Source organism: Cottoperca gobio, chromosome 23 (assembly GCF_900634415.1).
Source record: "Cottoperca gobio chromosome 23, fCotGob3.1, whole genome shotgun sequence".
Taxonomy (NCBI): Eukaryota; Metazoa; Chordata; class Actinopteri; order Perciformes; family Bovichtidae; genus Cottoperca; species Cottoperca gobio.
In genome coordinates, this window is record NC_041377.1 from 7506034 (window position 1) to 7525253 (window position 19220).

Below are 19220 nucleotides of genomic sequence, written 5' to 3' on the forward strand. Positions count from 1 at the left end.
CAGAGGAGCAATAGAAAGCATCCTGACTGGAAACATTATAAACTCTGCAGTTGGTGATTAGAATCGCCCAGAACATCATTGGTATTGAGAGACGAAGGATACAAAAAGGAAATTCCCACCCCAGAAACAGCCTGTTCACCCTACTGCGGATACTGGAGCAAGAGACAAAGATATCTGCTGTTGTACCAGCAGACTACAGAGCAGCTTCGGTCCTCACGCTGTGAGACTTATCCTCCACTCTCCAGTGTACCTCTACCCAGTGTTGTACAATGACAATAACTTAACCGTGACCCTTAAAAGGTCAGGATATCTCTGCTTTGATTTTGAACAGTCTCCTTTAATATGTCACTTGCACGTTCCCAACTTTATAGAAGTGCAATAAAATACCCCTATAAGATGCTCAAGGTGCTTACAAAGAGTCATTTTAATTGTAATTTAGCGGTTAGTCTGATTATTAGCGGAATAAAGGGCACCATATGGATGCAGCATCTGTCTCTCTCTAATTTAGGTCATTACATAATTCTTTAGGAATCTGAGCTCAGCTGCAGCTGCCTGTCTGCACCCAAACCCCAGCACAGGGGGAGAGGAAGTGTAAAAGTACAGCATTGTTAAATCACCCAAACACACATACTAAACATGTGCGACTTTTTTCAGGCAGACAGTCACCTCGGGTACTTTATTGTGTGTGTGTGTGTGTGTGTGTGTGTGTGTGTGTGTGTGTGTGTGTGTGTGTGTGTGTGTGTGTGTGTGTGTGTGTGTGTGTGTGTGTGTGTGTGTGTGTGCGCGTGCGCGTGCGCGTGTGCGTGTGTGTGCGTGTGTCACACATATGGCCGACGGTATCCACACATGGCCAGCATGAGAGAGACAAGGTATGGATGAATGGAGGCTTTTCAGCTGTGAAACAGGAGCCCCATTCACTGGATATAGGCCGACTGACTGGCTGCCAGACCAGCCATATTGGACACAGAAAACAGTAGAGACTATCTGAACCCAGAGACACATGGATACTAGTTACCCTGGAGAGAGAAAAGAGACATTCAAAGTGTAATACAATCAGCCCCAGGGGTGTTGAAGAAGAAGAAGAAGAAGAAGAAGAAGAAGAAGAAGAAGAAGAAGAAGAAGAAGAAGAAGAAGAAGAAGAAGAAGAAGAAGAAGAAGAAGAAGAAGAAGAAGAAGAAGAAGAAGAAGAAGAAGAAGAAGAAGAAGAAGAAGAAGAAGAAGAAGAAGAAGAAGAAGAAGATGCATTATCTCTAAAATCTTGTTTTCTAAATCATTGGAAGCCAATATCGTAATTGAAAAGAAAATGTGACTAATCACCCAGCGCTAGACCCACTTAGAACAAAGAAAACAGAAACATCTTCAAAGGTTGAGACATGCTGTGTGCTTGAGATGAACAGTTAACAGATGTGATTGAACTCCCTTTGCATTAGCAGGAATAAACCAAACAGCACTGATGGTAGGCCATACGCTTAATGGAAACTGGTGATGACCCTATTGGTGCTTTCATCTTGAAAAGCCTGCATTTCCAACATGGCATACCACACCTGACGCCGTTTACTGATATTCTCTGACAGTAAAACTGATTATGCAGGAAAAAAAAATAGAAATCTAATAGATAAACAGCAAACTGTTTTTATCTGAATAGCCTGAAGAGAAAAGGCTGCAGAGAAAGAGCCCAACAGTGAGTTGTGCTGAGGATTTGTTAGCCACAAGGAAAAGGCTCTAACCTCTGTGTGTGTGTGTGTGTGTCTCAACCAATCACATTCCTTATCACGATAAGAAAAATAAACTCCATCTGGTCTTAAGACGGAGCCCGTTTACATTGAGCTACAGTCAGGGATTTTTTTACCAAGTGTTTGTATTGCTCTTTAGGCATAAAAAACAAGATTTGAATTTTAGTTTTTTTTCAAATAGATATTTATATGTCCACTCAGGTGGACAGCATGCGTTTATGTGTTCAACTGAAGAAATATATATTTAATAAACAAATGAATAAAATGATATATAAAGATGTGAAAACTATCAAATTATATATCTATATATAAAGAGAATGTGCATACATAAAATGGGAGCAAAAACAAAAGTGCAGTTTATATTTTTGGTCAGTGTATATTGAACTTTTAAGAACTGAGGGTAGTAGGACACTAATAACAAGATCCTCACAGTGAACTCTTAAGAACTGAGAGGAGTGTGACACTAATAACAAGATCCTTCATTAGAGAAGACTATCTTCTATATAATTGCACCCAGGGCACAAAGCCACAAGACACTGCATGCAAAATATAAAGATATACAAAAACTTCAAATTACATTCTAATAACATAAATAAATGGAATTACAGCCAAAAACGTTCCTGCAGATGAAGTATTTTCAAGAACAACAGTAGCAATATTGTAGTATAGAATAGCCAGTGATGCATGATGTCCAACTTAGTGGACAAATGAATAATTGTGATTTCCTCCCAAATATAAAATCAATACTTTGACAATTCATGAATTATATGATTCCTTAGTTGTTACTTGATGACACCAAATTTTTTATAACTGCAAGGGTCTCTTTCCATAGAAGAATTGGCAAGGTATTGATGAGCGACTGGAAGTTTCTGGCAGTCTGTCTGCCATCTTGGTTTTGAGAAATGTATCTTGCACTTACAACAGCTTGCAACTGAGTAGCAGTGTATGGGATGATGCAATAGCCTTCACTTTAGTGGCTGATGTGCAACTATACCATCAAAACCCATGCACATACAAGAAAACAGCTTTTGAATAGCTGTCCACTGTAGTGACCTCTATGCATGAAAGGGATAGTTGAGTTTCCACCAACTCTGGTCTTAAGAACATTTACATAAGAATAGATCCTAAAACGTGAACATTTGAATTTAAAGCATTAGGGTTGAGTTCAGATAGCTTATTCTATTTTGAATCTGTTTCCAGGTTGGCAGAAAGCTTCTCTAAGCTGAGGAAATCTAATGAGTCTTGTAATAAAGAAAGCAATGAGCAATATACAAAAGTCAGAGGGGTCAATCTAAATCAGGGGTGGGGAACCTCCGGCCTAAGGGCCGTATACGTATACGAGACCATTTGATCCGGCTCTCGAGGTAATTCGTAAAACGCACGCAAATAAAATCCACTAGCAAAAAAAAACTAGACGGCAATATTTTAAATGGGGGACTGACTGTTTTTCCTGGCCAAGGTCAGGGTCCTTGAACACAACACGAGCAGAACGTGTCATCACATGGTCACGTCATGTCAAAAAACTTCAATTTTAAACGAGACTGTCATTAACATCAGCGAACGCAGCGTGGCGAGTGTAAAACAGAGAAAGCTGGATGTGGAATGTCGCACTTTCCAGGAGAAATAGTCTCGAGCGTCATTACTGCACGAAACATACCAAACTGCACGAGCTGAAAGGAAGAGTGTGATTGGATAAAGTTTGGCGGAGTTTGGCCCAACAAGCAGCTCTCTCCAGAGCGTAACATACAAACATGGAAAGATAGAGAGGTATACCACCACACCAAGAACAGACTATTCCACCACTGCCATTTACAATACTCACTTTTTATAATTTGTGCAATTATCACTGCCATGTGCAATATTCAATTTATACTTATATTATTTTTTATTCTATTTAATTATTGTGTACTGCCTTTTTACTGCATATGTTCTTTTGCTGTGACAAGATACATTTCCCCGTTGTGGAACTAATAAAGGATTGTTTTCTGATAAAACGGAAAGATACATGGACAAAAAAAGTTGCTTTTTTGCACAGCATAAAAGAAAGGTGAAATAAATGGGCTGTGTCTTAAACAATATTTGCAGAGGTTATGAGTTCAATAATTAGTATGGCCCTCGAAGGATGTTGTAAAAAAAAAAAGGCCCTTGATAGGAAAAAGGTTCCCCACCCCTGATCTAAATGAACTTTTGATTTTTAATAATCGATTCTCCCAGTTTTTCTTTCTTCCATTTCTTCGAATTGAATCAAAGATCTATGGTAGAGGCAGACCTGGAAGCTGATGGGGGACCATTGTCAATTTCCCTGATGGAGGTTACTGAGGTAGTCAAACAACTCCACAGTGGAAAAGCCACAGGGGTTGATGAGATCCGTCCAGAAATGCTGAAGCATTTGGGTGTTGAGGGGCTGTCTTGGTCGACACGCCTCGTGAACATTGCGTGGCAGTCTGGGACAGTGCCTATGGGGTGGCAGTTCCCCTATTCAAAAAGGGGGACCAGAGAGTGTGTGTCAACTACAGGGGTGTCACACTTCTCAGCCTCCCTGGTAAAGTGTAGTCCAAGGTGCTGGAAAGGAGGGTTCTGCAAATAGTCGAACCTCTGATTGAAGAGGAACAATGCGGTTTCCTTCCTGGTCGTGGAACAACGGACTACCCTTCACTCTCGCAAGGATCCTGAAGGGGGCCTGGGAGTACGCCCATCCGGTCTACATGTGTTTTGTGTATGGCCTATGACCGGGTCCCCCGGGGGATACTGCGGCAGTATGGGGTGAGGGAGCTCACTTATAAGGGCCATCCAAACCCTGTACGCCCAAAGCGAGAGTTTGGATACTCGGCAGTAAGTCGGACTCGTTCCCATTGGATATTGGCCTTTGCCAGGGCTGCGCTTCACCTATCACCAATCCTGCTTGTGATTTTCATGGACAGGATATCGAGGCGTAGTCGTGGAGGAGAGGGGTTGCAGTTCGGTGGCCTGAGGATCTGATCACTGCTCTTTGCAGATGATGTGGTCCTGATGGCATCATCGGTCTGTGACCTTCAGCAGTCACTGGATCAGTTCGCAGCCGAGTGTGAAGCGGTTGGGATGAGGATCATTACCTCAAAATCTGAGGCCATAGGTCTCAGCAGGAAACCGGTGGATTGCCTCCGGGTAGGCAATGAGCCCTTACCCCAAGTGAAGGAGTTCAAGTACCTCGGGGTCTTGTTCGCAAGTGAGGGGACGATGGAGCGAGAGATTGGCCGGAGAATCGGAGCAGCGGGGGCGAGATTGTATTCGCTTTACCGCACTGTTGTGACAAAACGAGAGCTGAGACAGAAGGCGAAGTTCCTACCCTCACCTATGGTCATGAAGGCTGGGTCATGACCGAAAGAACGAGATTGCGGGTACAAGCGGCCAAAATTTCTCAGGCGGGTGGCGTCTCCCTTAGAGATAGGGTGAGAAGCTCAGCCATCCGTGAGAGACTCTGAGTAGAGCCGCTGCTCCTTTGCGTTGAAAGGAGCCAGTTGAGGTGGTTCGGGCATCTAGTAAGGATGCCACCTGGGCGCCTCCCTAGGGAGGTGTTCCAGGCAAGTCCAGCTGGAAGGAGACCCCGGGGAAGACCCAGGACTCGGTGGAGAGATTATATCTCCTCACTGGCCTGGGAACGCCTCAGGATCCCCCGGAGCTGGCGGATGTGGCCCGGAGAAGGGAAGTTTGAGGTTCCTTACTGGAGCTGCTGCCCCTGCGATTTCACTGGAAACTATTACATGAATTTTGCACTTATGATCTTAATTTGCAAATACTTTTAGGTCAAGTATTTAATTCACTTTTATTAATCCCATTACCATTCTATTGGACTAAGACTAATACAAACACTCACACAGTGAACTCCTACACCTTTAAAGATCTTTCAATGTTTGATCCATAACTGCTCTACAACGTTACAGAATACTTGCACTTAGTTTGTTTTCTTCTTATACATCAATCAATCAATCAATCAATTTATCTACCTACAGTATGTCAATATGTCAGGTAAATGTAATCTTTTTTTAAGTTGAAGTTATAGAAGGAGTTACTATAATACAAGGAAGGACATCGACTGTTTAAGATTTTCATAGTTGCCGATTCATTTTCTGTCATGACTAATGGATTAACAGACTATTTGTTGGAGCTCTACTCTGAGTAAAAGTGTTTATCCTTTCTCATGGTGAACATGCTTCTCTAGGCTGTGTGCCTGTGCCAGAGATGTTTGAGCGGCTTCTTATATACGTTAATGCAATTAATTCTTTCCTGTTTTTGAATCCCACTAGAAAGTTAGATCAACCAAAAAGGGGCAACACAAAATCTTGTTGAGTTTTCAGAATGTCCATAATAAATCTTTGCATAGACATAAAGACATCATGTATCTTCGCAAAAACTAGATTAGAGATCTCAACTGAATCTTTGATTTTTAGTTGAGACATTTATAATCTACACAAAAATGTTTAAAACTAAAAAGACTTGACTTTCATAAATCAATTACAAACTCAGATTTCATGAAATGCTTATAAAAGAAAAGAAAACATGACTTGTTTTATTGTTTGTACACAGAGCAAGTAGCCAGCTCTCCCGGTCACAGTAAGTGACAAGTGTTTCTGCCTGTTCTGGCAGTTTGACTGGCATGCCGAGAGATGAGCAGGGAAATCATACTCTCTCCTACATCGGCCTGGAGACTTTGAGACCTTATTTCTGAATCCTTCATGCTTCCTGCTCTCGCTTTCTTTTCTGTCTTGTCGTCTTGGTTCCCTCACTCCCAGTTTGCTTTCTCTCCCTCTCCTCTGAACCTTCCCTTTGCTCTCTTCTCATTCTTTTTGTGTCTTGCCGTCTCTTTGTTCAGGGAGTCAGGGGAGCACCCTGGCAGGAGACCTGTCCTGCTACAACCCCTGCCGCTCTCTATTCATCTATCCCTCGCTTCCTCCCTCTCCGCTTGTCTCTATTTTCCTTTCATCACCGTCCTCCAACATATCTCATGCATTTTTCCTTCTTCGCTCAACTCTTTCTCCATGCTGCATATACTCCTCTGCTTCATTCATCTCCATCTCTTGTGCTCATACACATTCCAATTTCTCTAAAGTGATCGTGTAGTGAACATCTGAGCCTTTTATTGTCACCTCACCGGTTGGAGCGCGGGGAGGAATAATTATAATAATACTTTGCTTCCTAGGCATCTTATTTTGAACAGACTCACAACTTGACCCACCTTTTGGAAACGTTGCCCTTTGGGAATCATATATAGCACAGAGGTGTGTGAGATCTGAATTAGGCTGACATAAGAGGACAAAAAGATGTCAGGGGAATGAAGTGAAGAAAATATATATGTAATATATATATAATATCATCATATTATCATTAAGTTTATAATGTCAAAGCTGCAATTGAAAGTTGATTCAATTCAGCTGCAATTTGATATTGACACCGGTCATTCTGGCCAATAATAATCAATATTAAATTGCAGTTTGAACTATACTATACAGTTTTGACTATATAAAACTATTATTTCTGAATGAGAAAGAATATCGGTTAATCTTTATACTGTCATTTATAATTTTATATTTAGACTTTTTTCTCATTTCTAAATTCATTCAGAAATCCACTTGGGCTTCAGGAAATGTTAACTGGCCTTCTTCACCTTTTCAGACATTTTATAGTTTGAATGATTAATGGATGTATTGAGTAAATGGTCTGCATTTAAATGGTTGATAGTTGCAGCTCTAGTGGACACGTTTTCCAAGCAGATGTTTGGCCAAGAGGTAACTTTACTTTTTTAATTATCATGGAACTCCTAACAGTCACAGACAAATAACTGTTGAATAGGTATGAGATAGGAAGCAGCAGCACAAAGATACTCATCTGGGACAAAACCAGCAGACCCCTGAGGGGAGATGTCGTCTGTGTTTAGGCTCTGAATAAATTCTGAGTCAACTTAAGCATTCATTCTGCCCCGGTCTCTGCTTCCCCATTTGGCTGTCTTGCACTAGGGCTGCATTTTAAATAGAAACAAATAATAAAAGGAAATTTAATTCAAAAAAAAGAAAAATCAGCAAGAGAATATCCACGGGTGATCAATTTTCTCCATCATGATTCCACAATGCTACACAATCAGCCAACCAAGTAGGCTTCAGGATAAATTAATCAAATGATGCTTTAGTGAATTACAAGTAGTTTCCATTGACTCTAGCTGAACTGAATTGATAAGACCTAGAGAGATGCTCCACACCTCACGGCTTTCCATTCATGTACATAAAAAGGTGAGATGCAACATGGAGCTTTTTCACAGCAGACATTTTGACTTGCCATAGTAGGAAAAGCCCAGGTGAAATTGAAAACATTGACAATGGCTCAGTTCCTGCAAAAAACAAAATCAGCTTTTTAAGTTAAAACTGTTTTTACACCATATTATTTGGATATTCGTCAAGTGTAAATAAAATATCTTGCTTTCTATGCAAAAGTCATCACGAGTGCTCATGATCGTTTTGGAAATACACGTATTTGCATTCTGACAGAGTTGGTTACAAAACACCTCTCATCACCTCTGACTGTTTGCTTAGATTAGCATAAAGACTGGAATAAGGGGAAATAGCTATCCCACCTCAGTCCAAAGATAACGGAATCCACCTACCACCTCTTATTTCAAGAGTTTATAATTAACATTAGCAATCTTAGATAGTCGCCATTTCAATGTAATGGTCAGGTGTAAGGTCAACGTTTCAAATTAGATTGAGAAAATGTAAACCATTTCTCATTTTTATACTTTTTTGCGAGTAACTTTGTGGTGTGTTCCAGACAAGGTGGAACCTCCAAGGTTCAACTTTTGCATGAACTCTGTTCTTGTCACATTCTCTGAGCCAGTTGGTAAAAGTTTGTGCACTCATGTACTCACGGCTTCAGTGTGGACGGGGTGCACAGCAAAGAGAAGCGCTGTGACAAAGGCCAGGCGTGAGTCTTCAAACACGCAGCGTTCACATGTGTGCATGAGCAGGCAGGTTACGGCGCAGTGCAAACACACATTGATGATGTGGAAATAAAGAGGCGCCATGCCGCCCAGCAGGATGTTCAACCTGACAGACAGAAAGAGAGAGAAATAATGAGCACTTTCGAACAAGACGGGAGCAGCATTTGAGTTATGTCTGACTGTTTGAAAGTTATCTCATGTGTAAAATATAAATATGATTAAAAGTCATACAAAAAAGAGAAATTCAATCTGATGGATAAGTACAGACAGTGTCATTCTTTTCTCCCATAAACCCCAACCATATAAGACAAAAAAGGGTCAACCTTATCTAAAACAATTGCTCAGTTATATATCACTGTGGGTTTACAGTGGGAATCTCTAAGGTAAAATAAAATGGAACATTTCCTGGATGAAGTGAGTGTCTTATTATCCTGAACAGAATCTCAATCCATTTTCTGCAGTGCCATGCATTTCAAATGGCAGAAATTGATAGCTTTGAGAGAGAATTTGGGATTCCCGACACCAATCACACCCTGTTTAAGATCTTCAAGCAGCTACTCCTTTGGTGAAGAATAGCGGTGAGATATGCAATTTCCACTTGGTTTATCATAATAGGTACTAGCTGTGACAATTTCCTCTCCACCCAACAGAATATCAACAACCTGATAATAGCAAACTCAAAAAGAGTGAAGTATTACAGTGGTTCAGGCTCAAGCTGTCATTCCACAACATTATATTTAATTATATTTATGTTTTTTTTTCCGAATAATCATAGATTCTGGATTTTTCAATGAGGGACAAAGAGATGTAATTTTTAAAATATTTAACAAGGTAATTTAAAGTTCAAGGTTTATTGTAATTCTACAACACAGATGTGCACAACAAAATGCATGTGTAGTCCCTTTATGCTATCTTTATGTAGGATGACTTTAGGAGTAAAAGAAAGCTGCTCTCCAGTCCGATGGTACGACGATGCTTCTGTAGTGCTTGACAGACGGCAGCCGGATGAACAGGCTGTGATAGGGTAGTTATTAAACTTATAATTGAACTTAATTTTGATAAACCATATCAGACTCAAGTTATTATTACAAGTATAGTAATTGTATGAGTCTTAAAAAATCAGATATTTTTTGAGATATTTCAGTCTCTATACCAAAGTGGTGGAACGACCAACCATTAGAATGACATTCCCATCTCTAGAGAAATTGACATTACTCAATAACTTCCTTCAGTGTGTGGACCATCAGCCATAAACAGCACATTCTCCAGCACCTCTCCGGGTACCAGTCCATAATTGGGGTGTTCGGGCACTTGAACCAGTGACCCTTCAGTTCCCAAGCCTCATGTGTCATGCGTTTCTTTTACAGTACCAGTGACGTTCTGTCCAGTCGGGTCTTAAAGATGTGCTGCTAGTTTTGGGCCGTACTTTACAGTCTGTGCAGAACTGCACCATTTAAACCCTCTAACCTCCACAGTCATTGTCAACTGATTCTGTGCAGCCACATGTTGTTCAAGCCCTTAGCACTTTGTATAAATCAAAGTATTGATCCCAAATATTCCAAAAATATCCCTTTTAAACATCAAGTCCCGAGTTTTCACAGCTTCAACGAGGAGTTAGGTCCACATGGTAAAGAATATATCGGTGATACCGTCAGAGTTGAATACAATGATAATCCTCCTTAATGCTACTGAAAAGAAGAAAGGATGAAAACAGTATAGTATGGGGTTAAATGCTTTGTAGCATGAAACAAAACCAAAAAAGGGAGAGCTTGAACAGAGCATGGCTTCACATCTGAACTCCTTATCTCTGATGGTAATTAGATCTAAGGGGTCCTCCGTGAGCCCTCGTCCAGTCCATTATTTGATGAAGGAGACTCTGGCCTCTACTATCCCTCTTTTATTTATAATTCAATGGGGACGACTGATAAAACCTGCTTGAGCTTGCAGAGAGAGCATTAACCCTCACCATTATCTCACCCTGACCTTAGCTGATGCTGATCTGCCCTCATAGCTGATGCTGAGATGAGTGTGGAGCAAGTGAAAGTGGGTGAAATGAATTTCCCAGAGGGCCCGGCCAGGGTTCTGACCCATTAATGATCTGTAGGCTCCAGAGGAATTTAAATTTCTCATTTGAGGCATTTAGCTGATGTGCTCATCCAGAGAGACTTACAATGAGGGAAGAGGTCGGGGTTCAGTGTCTCGCTCAAGGACATTTTGACAGGAAGCGTGGCTGCTGATGGACACGTATACTGCCTGCAGGAAGAATCTAAGCTGTGACCTTTGTGTGATGGGCCTGTATAACCAGTACTCTGAAAACATGAATAACAATGAGCCTTGGCCTGCATGATGATAATATGCGTTATCATGGGTATTATTCTGGATGGTTTACATTTAGCATATATTGTCCTGAGATCTTATTTTACAGTTTAACATGTCAAATTGGCGGCGGTGACTGTCAGCTGGTCCGAAAGGTGGCGACAGGGCGGGACATACCGCAAAAACAAGGCCAACATGCTCACCGACAACATTGACCGATGCCCGATGTTGGCTTGGTGGGTCAGGGTCTTTACTTGACCATGGTGGCTAATGTTAGCAAAATTGCAGAAATTTCAATCTTTTGAGTGCTTGAGGAGCAAAAAATAAGAATGTCCTGGTTAAGTTGCTTTGTCCCCATTCAACAGGAGGAATGACAACGGTTTCATGGATTGTGCAGAGTGGTAAAGGTTTGTTGTCCCAAATTGGGCGACTGGAACTTAAGTGACAAATGGAGCTTTCATTAGAACCACTGCTCCACAGTGAGAAAATGAACCAGTAGTTTGGAAAACTGATAAAGATGTTCCTGGATGCCTTCCCTTTGAGGTTTTTCTAGACAAGTCCAGCTGGGAGGTACAGACCTGAAACTCTAGCGTTATTACATATCCCATCAGGCCTGGGAACTTCTTGGTATAGCCTACGCAGAGTAACAACTTCTGACCGCAGTCAGTGGCAGCCCGTGGCAAGCGAGCCGCCCCCGTCACGTAGCTGCCAAGCTCCTCCACAGTCGCATACCCAAAATGTATTTGTGGGTATGCGACTGATTGAGAGTGAAAGCAGGTCACACTTCTCTAGGTTGTTGCTGAGCTAACATTGTCATGACTGACAAACACGTAGACACAAAGAAAACAGTGAGAACGCTTTCATGACATAACATTAGACTCCGCTCAATTGAATGCAGGGCACTTTACATCGATAGGGCGAGAAGCAACTTGCTATGAACAAAAAAACTGATTAGAAATGACAGCCAGCACTTATGGAAAACCCTGTTGATGGATGGTATAAAAGTGTAAATTAAAACTATTTCAAATTAAGGCACTAAATGAAAGGTCGGCGAATTGTCAGAATTGTTGGGACTCATCCTCTGACTTGTTGAGATATATTTCTCTGCCGTTTGATTACCAACTACGCCACTTTTAGGCCCCACCACTAGGCAAATGTAAAAGGGTCTGACATGAGCAACATTTTGGAACTGAGCATGCACAGCCCAGTGTGATCAAATCCAGTGTGACAGACGCAGTGTCCTCTGCAACGGTCGGCCTGGAGAGGTGAAGGAGAAATAATTGAGCTCCGTCTCTCTCCTTGTTGGTGACCATGCAGCAGCAGCAGCAGCAGCGGCGGCGGAATGATATTTGTCTGTAGTTTGCTCTGATATATTCCTTATACCGGAGACTGGGCCATAACTCAAAGGAAGGTTACAAGAATACTAAAAATAGGTTACTAATTATTCTGGAGAGCACTGCATCAGCAGTTAACAGCTACGTAATGTGTGTTACCAGATCACTGCAATGTAAAATAGGCTTAATGAAGCACTGCAGACAAGAGGGGCAGACAACTGAAAATGCTTTAGACCAAAACAAAGACCTTTTCCTGAAGTAAAGAACAGCAGATAATTAAATGTCCTGGCTGTCAAAATGACTGGATGCTTGAACTTCAGGTAATAACTTATCTTATTCTGAACGAGATAAACAAGGAATTTAAGCTCTTACATTGTCTGAATCAGCTTCTCTCGGACTTAACAGCATAATCCATCACTTTCCTAACCTTGTCATTTCTTATTGTTCACTCTTCATCTCCTGCTCTTGTCTCTTTCCATTATTTGCTGTGTCCCTCCCCTCATTTATCAGAAGAACATCCGTCACCGTTTTTTCCCTTGTTTTCTTACCACAATCAGTTATTGGTGCACATCAGGGTTGAGCTACAAAACGTGCCTTGGGGCTGTGTGTGTGAGTGTGTGTGTGTGTGTCACCCAAAAGCAAAAGGATATACTGAACTGGCTTCAAATTCCACACAGTTTCACCCCAAGGGTAAACCAAATCCATCAACATTGCTGGTATCTTTGCCTTCTATGTAGCCTAAGTTTAATACAAAGGTTTTTATACTGTGAGGCATGCCTCCCCAGGGTGGGCATGGGAGAGTTACATTTCTATATGGACAGTAAGAGCATGAAAAAGGGCATACCATTCACTGTGACCTGAATTACCCTTTAAAATCAGTATTTCTCCATAGAGCAAAGTGTGCATGTCATTTCTCAGCTACATGGCATATGTGGCACGTGAAGGTTAATGATTTAACTAATGGCAATCTCACCAGATGAGGAAAAGGATGTAGCTACACATTCATTCCCCAGGAGGGTTCACATGAACCAGCATCCTTCACATGACAAAACTAATGAAGATGGTGTGGAGAAGCTGACGGCCAATCAGCCCTGGAAGCTACACCCAAAGCATTAAGTGAGCAATAAGGCAACACCTTGTCACTCCTGAAAGATCACCTTCCCCTCCATCGTCTCTGGCCATTACTTCAGATCTGTCGTCTCCAGCACACACTTATCATTGCTGTTTATGTGCGTTTCTGAGAGCAGATGCTCCTGCAAAGCCGCAAGCCACACTGTCTGCTCTCAGCAGACGTATTAAGGCAACAATTTTCTTCAACCACTGTATTACCAGAGAACTGGCAAGCAGCAGCTTGAGAGGTTTTACGCTGTTGGGTAATTACACTGACTATAAACAATGAAACCATCCGGCTGCCTGACCACACAAACATGGTACCCAAACTCACAGTCAAGGATTCTTAGTTTTAGTTATCTTAAGTGCATAGTGTGCTGATGGAGCTTCGCCTGGGGACACATTATGTCTGTCACCAGAGCAGCCAATCACATTCTATAGCACTCTTCAAGGTTTCCCCTATATGTAGTCCTCTTGGAAAACTAGTTCCAGAGACAAAGTGGGAAGAGCTGCTGGTTCTGGGTGTACATTTTTCTTGATATTAAAAGCATTAGTGATATAATATTGTAGAAAATACATTTAGTCCCTTCTTGCAGAGAGCTAGATGAGAAGATTGATATCACTCTTATCTACCTTTAGAACTTTATTCAAATCACCACAGAATAAAAAGGTATTACTATTTACTATAAATAGGCTTACTATTAAAATAATTTGCTGAAATAAGAAATCCTTTATCAGTCCCACAACGGGACTCCTGCATTTCAGTGAGCCTCTGCACACATGTTCTACATAAGAGGGGAGACTCTAGGAAGCAAAACAAATGTTAAGAGGGTCACATGATCAATGGAAGGATGCTTTAGTACTGTAGAAACATGTATGCAGACACAAACTAAACCCCTCACAATAGAGCTGATGCTAGCAGTGCATTTGTTGGTCATGTGACCCTGAATGTCCTCATTAGGGTTATATCTAAGGCGTTCCTTATTGAATAATCTTCTGATTATTGTCTTGGTTAATCTATGAATCAGTTAGTCTATAATATGTTTAAATAATAGTTTAAAAAAAGAAAGGCCATTTACAATTTCTCGATGATCACACTGTAGGTCATCTTATAATTAATCTAAAATTGCCAACATTTTGATTTGAACTAGGATCTGGTCAAAGAACAAAGATTACAAATCTAACCACACATTTGTTTCCATTTTATGGTACTAGACAGTTTCCAACAGACCAAAAGGTATTTAGATTTGAAGCATAGCCCTACTCATTATTAGCTAATGTATGCAGGACCATACAAGCCGATGTTTTTCTCCATTTTTGTTCTTTCTTAACAAGATGCAGTTCAATGAGGAGAGTAAACAGTCTTTGTTATATTCTAGGATGTAAACTCAGACACATGTTTTGCAGCATTACACTCTAAACTGCAACCCCAATTGAATTATACAACTAAAAGAAAAAAGCTCCCTGACACACTTAGAGCAAGCGTTGTTGGTTCTGTTTCCATCGTGTTTTGCATCAGCCAGACTCAGATTGGCTCATTTTCCCTCATTTAGGAACACAGGCTGCCCTGTTTTTCTAATGTAATCAGTGCAACATGATATCATGTATAACACAATCCCACCCTGTCCTGGATGCTTGCCTAGATATTCTGACAGAAATCCAGCGCCAAACTGAGCAGCAGATCCGCCCTCCTGGAGCACAAGCACACAATATAACGTGTTGTCCCCCCCCCCCCTCAACCGCTGTTTCCAGAACTTTTACATCACCTCCTTACGTCCTAACCCACACTGCAAACCTCCAACTCCACTACAATACACGTGAAAGTCTTACAAAGCTGCGCAACAAGTACCACATAACAAAATGCGTGTACTGTTTTTGCTCGGGGGGGGGCTAAGGTGTGCTGGTTCAATGTACAGCTGTCCAGCCTGGCTGCACTCTCTGTCCTAACTCATTATATAAATATTTATAATGGGAACAGAGGCTTCTATAATATACCTACCATTGTTATTGGGAGTTTCAGCGCATTTGTAGCTTTGTGTTTATAACGCCCACAGCACAGTTTTTTTTTTCTTTCATTTCACATGAAACAACCACAACAAGTTGTTTAGGTGAAATGTTTAGCTTGTATTATTCTGAAGTGAGGCTGTAACCGCTTCTTTCCATAAGGGGTCAAACAGCTGTTATGACGTCAGCTCTAATAGCGTGTTTATATAGCTTGCATGCGCTAGTTAGCAACATGTTTCACACTTCGGGTTAATATCAATAACACTGCGGTTAAACACACACAAAGTGTTTGTCTTAGGAGCTCAAGGTGAGGTGAAAACAGCGGAGTTGGGAAAACAGGGAGAACTTACTTGAAGGTAAGGATGCACAGCGGTCTGTAGGACTTGTGGCTTGTATTGTCCGCCATCCTCTTGCCCCAGAAGTCATTGCTGAAGATGTTTCTTAGGCTGGAGCCCGATCGGACGTCCGGGTTGTTGATGATAGCCCACACATCGTCGTGCACCAACTCCCCACGGAGAGAGTTGCTGTAACATAGGGCGCACAGGGCGGCCAGCACGGCGTAGCGACCCGCAGCCCACACCGCCTCGGGCCGGACGGTTAACCGCGGCGGCTGCTGGCGGTATTTCTTCTCCCGTCCCGGCGCTGTCATGTTGGGCCTGACTTCTCCCGCGGCTCTCCTGCGCTGAGGATGAAACTAGGAGCACTGGAGGACACGTCCATTCCGCCTGGCAGGTAGCGGCTGTGTTTGCCTTGGACTGCGAAGACGGTGTAGCTGTGGTGTGCTGCCTTCAGGTGAAGTTGGGGAACGTCAGAATCATGGCTTTACCGGAGAACACCGTTATACGCTCTACTGTCGGGTTTTTGGCATTTTTATTCGTTGTACTGTATTTCATTTCATTTGGGCAAGTTGTTACTTAAATGTATTGATTTATAAATATATATGTTATTTATTATTTAACCTGTCCTTTTTTGTATTAAAATACATAATTGAGTTGGGTGTGAAAGCTCATTCTTGACCTTGAAAACAGTGATTTGAGAAAGGAAAAACAGTTTAACTGTATGATTTTTTCTCTCTTTTTGAGGTAAAACTTAATGGACTGTGGCTATAGGTTACACTTAGCATAGCACAGTGGCTGGCGAAAAACACTGTGAATGAAAGAAGACAATTAAGTTTATAAACCCTCATATACTTGTATTTCTTTCTGTAGGTGTCAGCCAACGGATGGTAAGTAAAGTGTTCCTTAATAGTATTTACATATTGATATGAAAACAACTTTATGATTAAAAATAAGTAACTTCTCATACAGTAAGAATAAATATCTGCAAAAAGATTCTTCTGAAGAAGGAAGATAAGACTAGATATTAGAGATTAGACACACAAGTCTAATGAAACTCCCACTAATTAATGGCACATATTTAAATAGACTACACTGGTATTACATATGTAAATATTGTTTTTAGTAATCTGTATTTTTATAGTTAGTATTAATCTATCAAGTATAGATATTGGACAAAAGGCATGGTTGAGAATAATGTACGAGTTTATGTGGAGTACCAGAACGCGACATCAGCACCTAGAACCCGCCTGCGGACGCATGCGCAGGAGGACTGTTCAGACCGCCAGAAACATAGCTGCAGAAAATCAATGAAGCTCGGCGTAAACTACATGAGCGCATGATTGCAATGGCACACACTTGACCTTTTTTGCACACTGAGCAATAAACTTAACGAGTCCGAAAAGAACATGGGGAGTCGGTTATAGTGTTTGCAGATCAAGGAGACACATTACAGGATGCTCCTTAGCCTATGATAAGTAGGGTCATATCTGACTTTAATTTAATTCACCCTAAAGTTGTATATTCACCATCTTTGAAATTGAAGGTCCCATCAAAGGCAATGCTAAAATAACAATTTGTCTGGTAGGTCTACAGTTTTTCTAACTAAAAAGTTCAATAACCTACTTACAAATGATAAAGGAGAACTAGGCTTTCCAACAGTCTGAAAATAGGTGTTAATATTTAAAACCACACCTATTCCTGACTGATCAGAACTTTTGTAATAAAGAATCATTAGACATTCGGTTTATTTTTATTTATTGACATCTTCATAGGTATTAATATTTAAAACCATGCCTATTCCTAATTATAACTTTTGTAATAGATTAGACCTTATTTACTATGTTTTATTTATTTATTTATTGCCATTCTCTTATCTTTTCTATCGATATACTCCACACATATGGACAGTAAGCAGGTATGATTTAAGAATGAACATTTACTTTGTTACACACAAGGCAGGAGAAAAATATTCAATGACAGGAAAACCAAAAATGAATAAAAATGTATGATGAGGAAATGTTTTATACATACTCATGTGGAATATTACTAATTAATTTCACCTTGATATTGAGATTAAATTTTCACTATTTAACGCAATATTTTAATTTTGGAACCTATGCTGTTTTGTTTTTTTAAACATAGTTTATTTTCATCTGCTGTAAATCACAAAAAAGAAAAACATGTTTTTTGTTTATTTAAAGAAATAAGCAGATGAAAGATAAAGTTAGTAGCATCCATTAATGCAATGCAAAACAACAGGCTTGAATCAAAACCTCTTTGAAAATGTATATAAGTGTACCTAATAAACTGGTAAAATCTAGGATTCTTTCTCACTGTGTTTTTACATCAGTGTTTAGAAGAAAACTCCTCAACCCCGTTTGCTTTTGTTTTACCAGGAATTGCAATTATTTGAAAATGACAAAGCATGAAAGCAAAATTTAAGAGAGAGAGACCTAGAGAAAGAGTTGGTGTAACAGAGAGGGCCTGAGGGCAGACTGTGTCAGCAACATGCTAAGCATCTGGCGTGTCCCCTTGCGGCCTGACTAACTCATTGCGATTCCTGTTGCATGGTGGCCAGCTGGTCACTGAGCACTCGGCCTCCTGCTCTGAAACAGAGCTCATTTAAGTCTGAGGCACTACAGCACACTGCAACAGCTGCTCACACTCAAAACACACTGACCTTCTTTCTTACAACGTCCTTACAGATCAAAGTGAGGACAGTCAGTACCGCATTTTATGGTGCACGTTAACACAGCTCTTGAATACCTGTATCTCTGACTATGACCATTTGTAATGTGGTTGCTAGTAGTGAGGAACCCACAGAAAATGATCAGCAACTCTGCATATCATATCATACCAGGCTGTGATGCAGCTGGTCAGATGCTGTCAGTGTTGCTCTTGTAGAATTTGCAGAATATCCTGGAGTCCATGTTGGGTCTCCTAAGCCTGCCGGACGAGGAGCTGTCTTAGTGATTGTGTGGGTGTGGTGAGTCACAGTTCTCCTGAAGCTGCTGATTCTCTCCAATGTTTATGTCTCACTGATCATTCCTCTAGATCAGCTCCTTAAATTTGCTGACATTGAGATGGAGGTTACTGTCCTGGCACCAAGATGTCAGGGTTCAGATCTCCTCTTTGTCGTGTCGTCAGCAAACTTAAAGATGGTCTTGGAGCTGTGGGTTGCCATGCAGTCATGCTTGAACAGTGAGTACAGGAGAGAGCGGTGTACCCAGCTAATTATTCATTTGCAAAAGCAACCAAGTGTTTATGAAGCCCGGATCATGTTTTCTTTTAATATAATGAGGAAATGTTGTTAATTAACAACAATTAAGTCGCAAACATGTCGACTCTGAACGCATCAAATAGAATGTTCCCTGACAACACATTTGGTTTTCCTACAATATTTGCTCATTATAATATAATA

General features: G+C 41.0%; 1 protein-coding gene across 1 annotated transcript in view; it reads right to left on the reverse strand.

The window, feature by feature from the left end:
- The window catches only part of tmtc1 (transmembrane O-mannosyltransferase targeting cadherins 1), a 79178-nt gene extending 62921 nt beyond the window's left edge, over positions 1–16257 (reverse strand). The window contains exons 1-2 of the mRNA XM_029462293.1: positions 15812–16257; positions 8626–8803 (exon numbers count right to left, since the gene is read on the reverse strand). Coding sequence (XP_029318153.1) covers positions 8626–8803; positions 15812–16110 — 477 coding nt within the window. The 5' untranslated portion in view covers positions 16111–16257. The remainder of the gene's footprint in view (positions 1–8625; positions 8804–15811) is intronic.
- Between the last annotated feature and the right edge of the window lie 2963 nt (positions 16258–19220).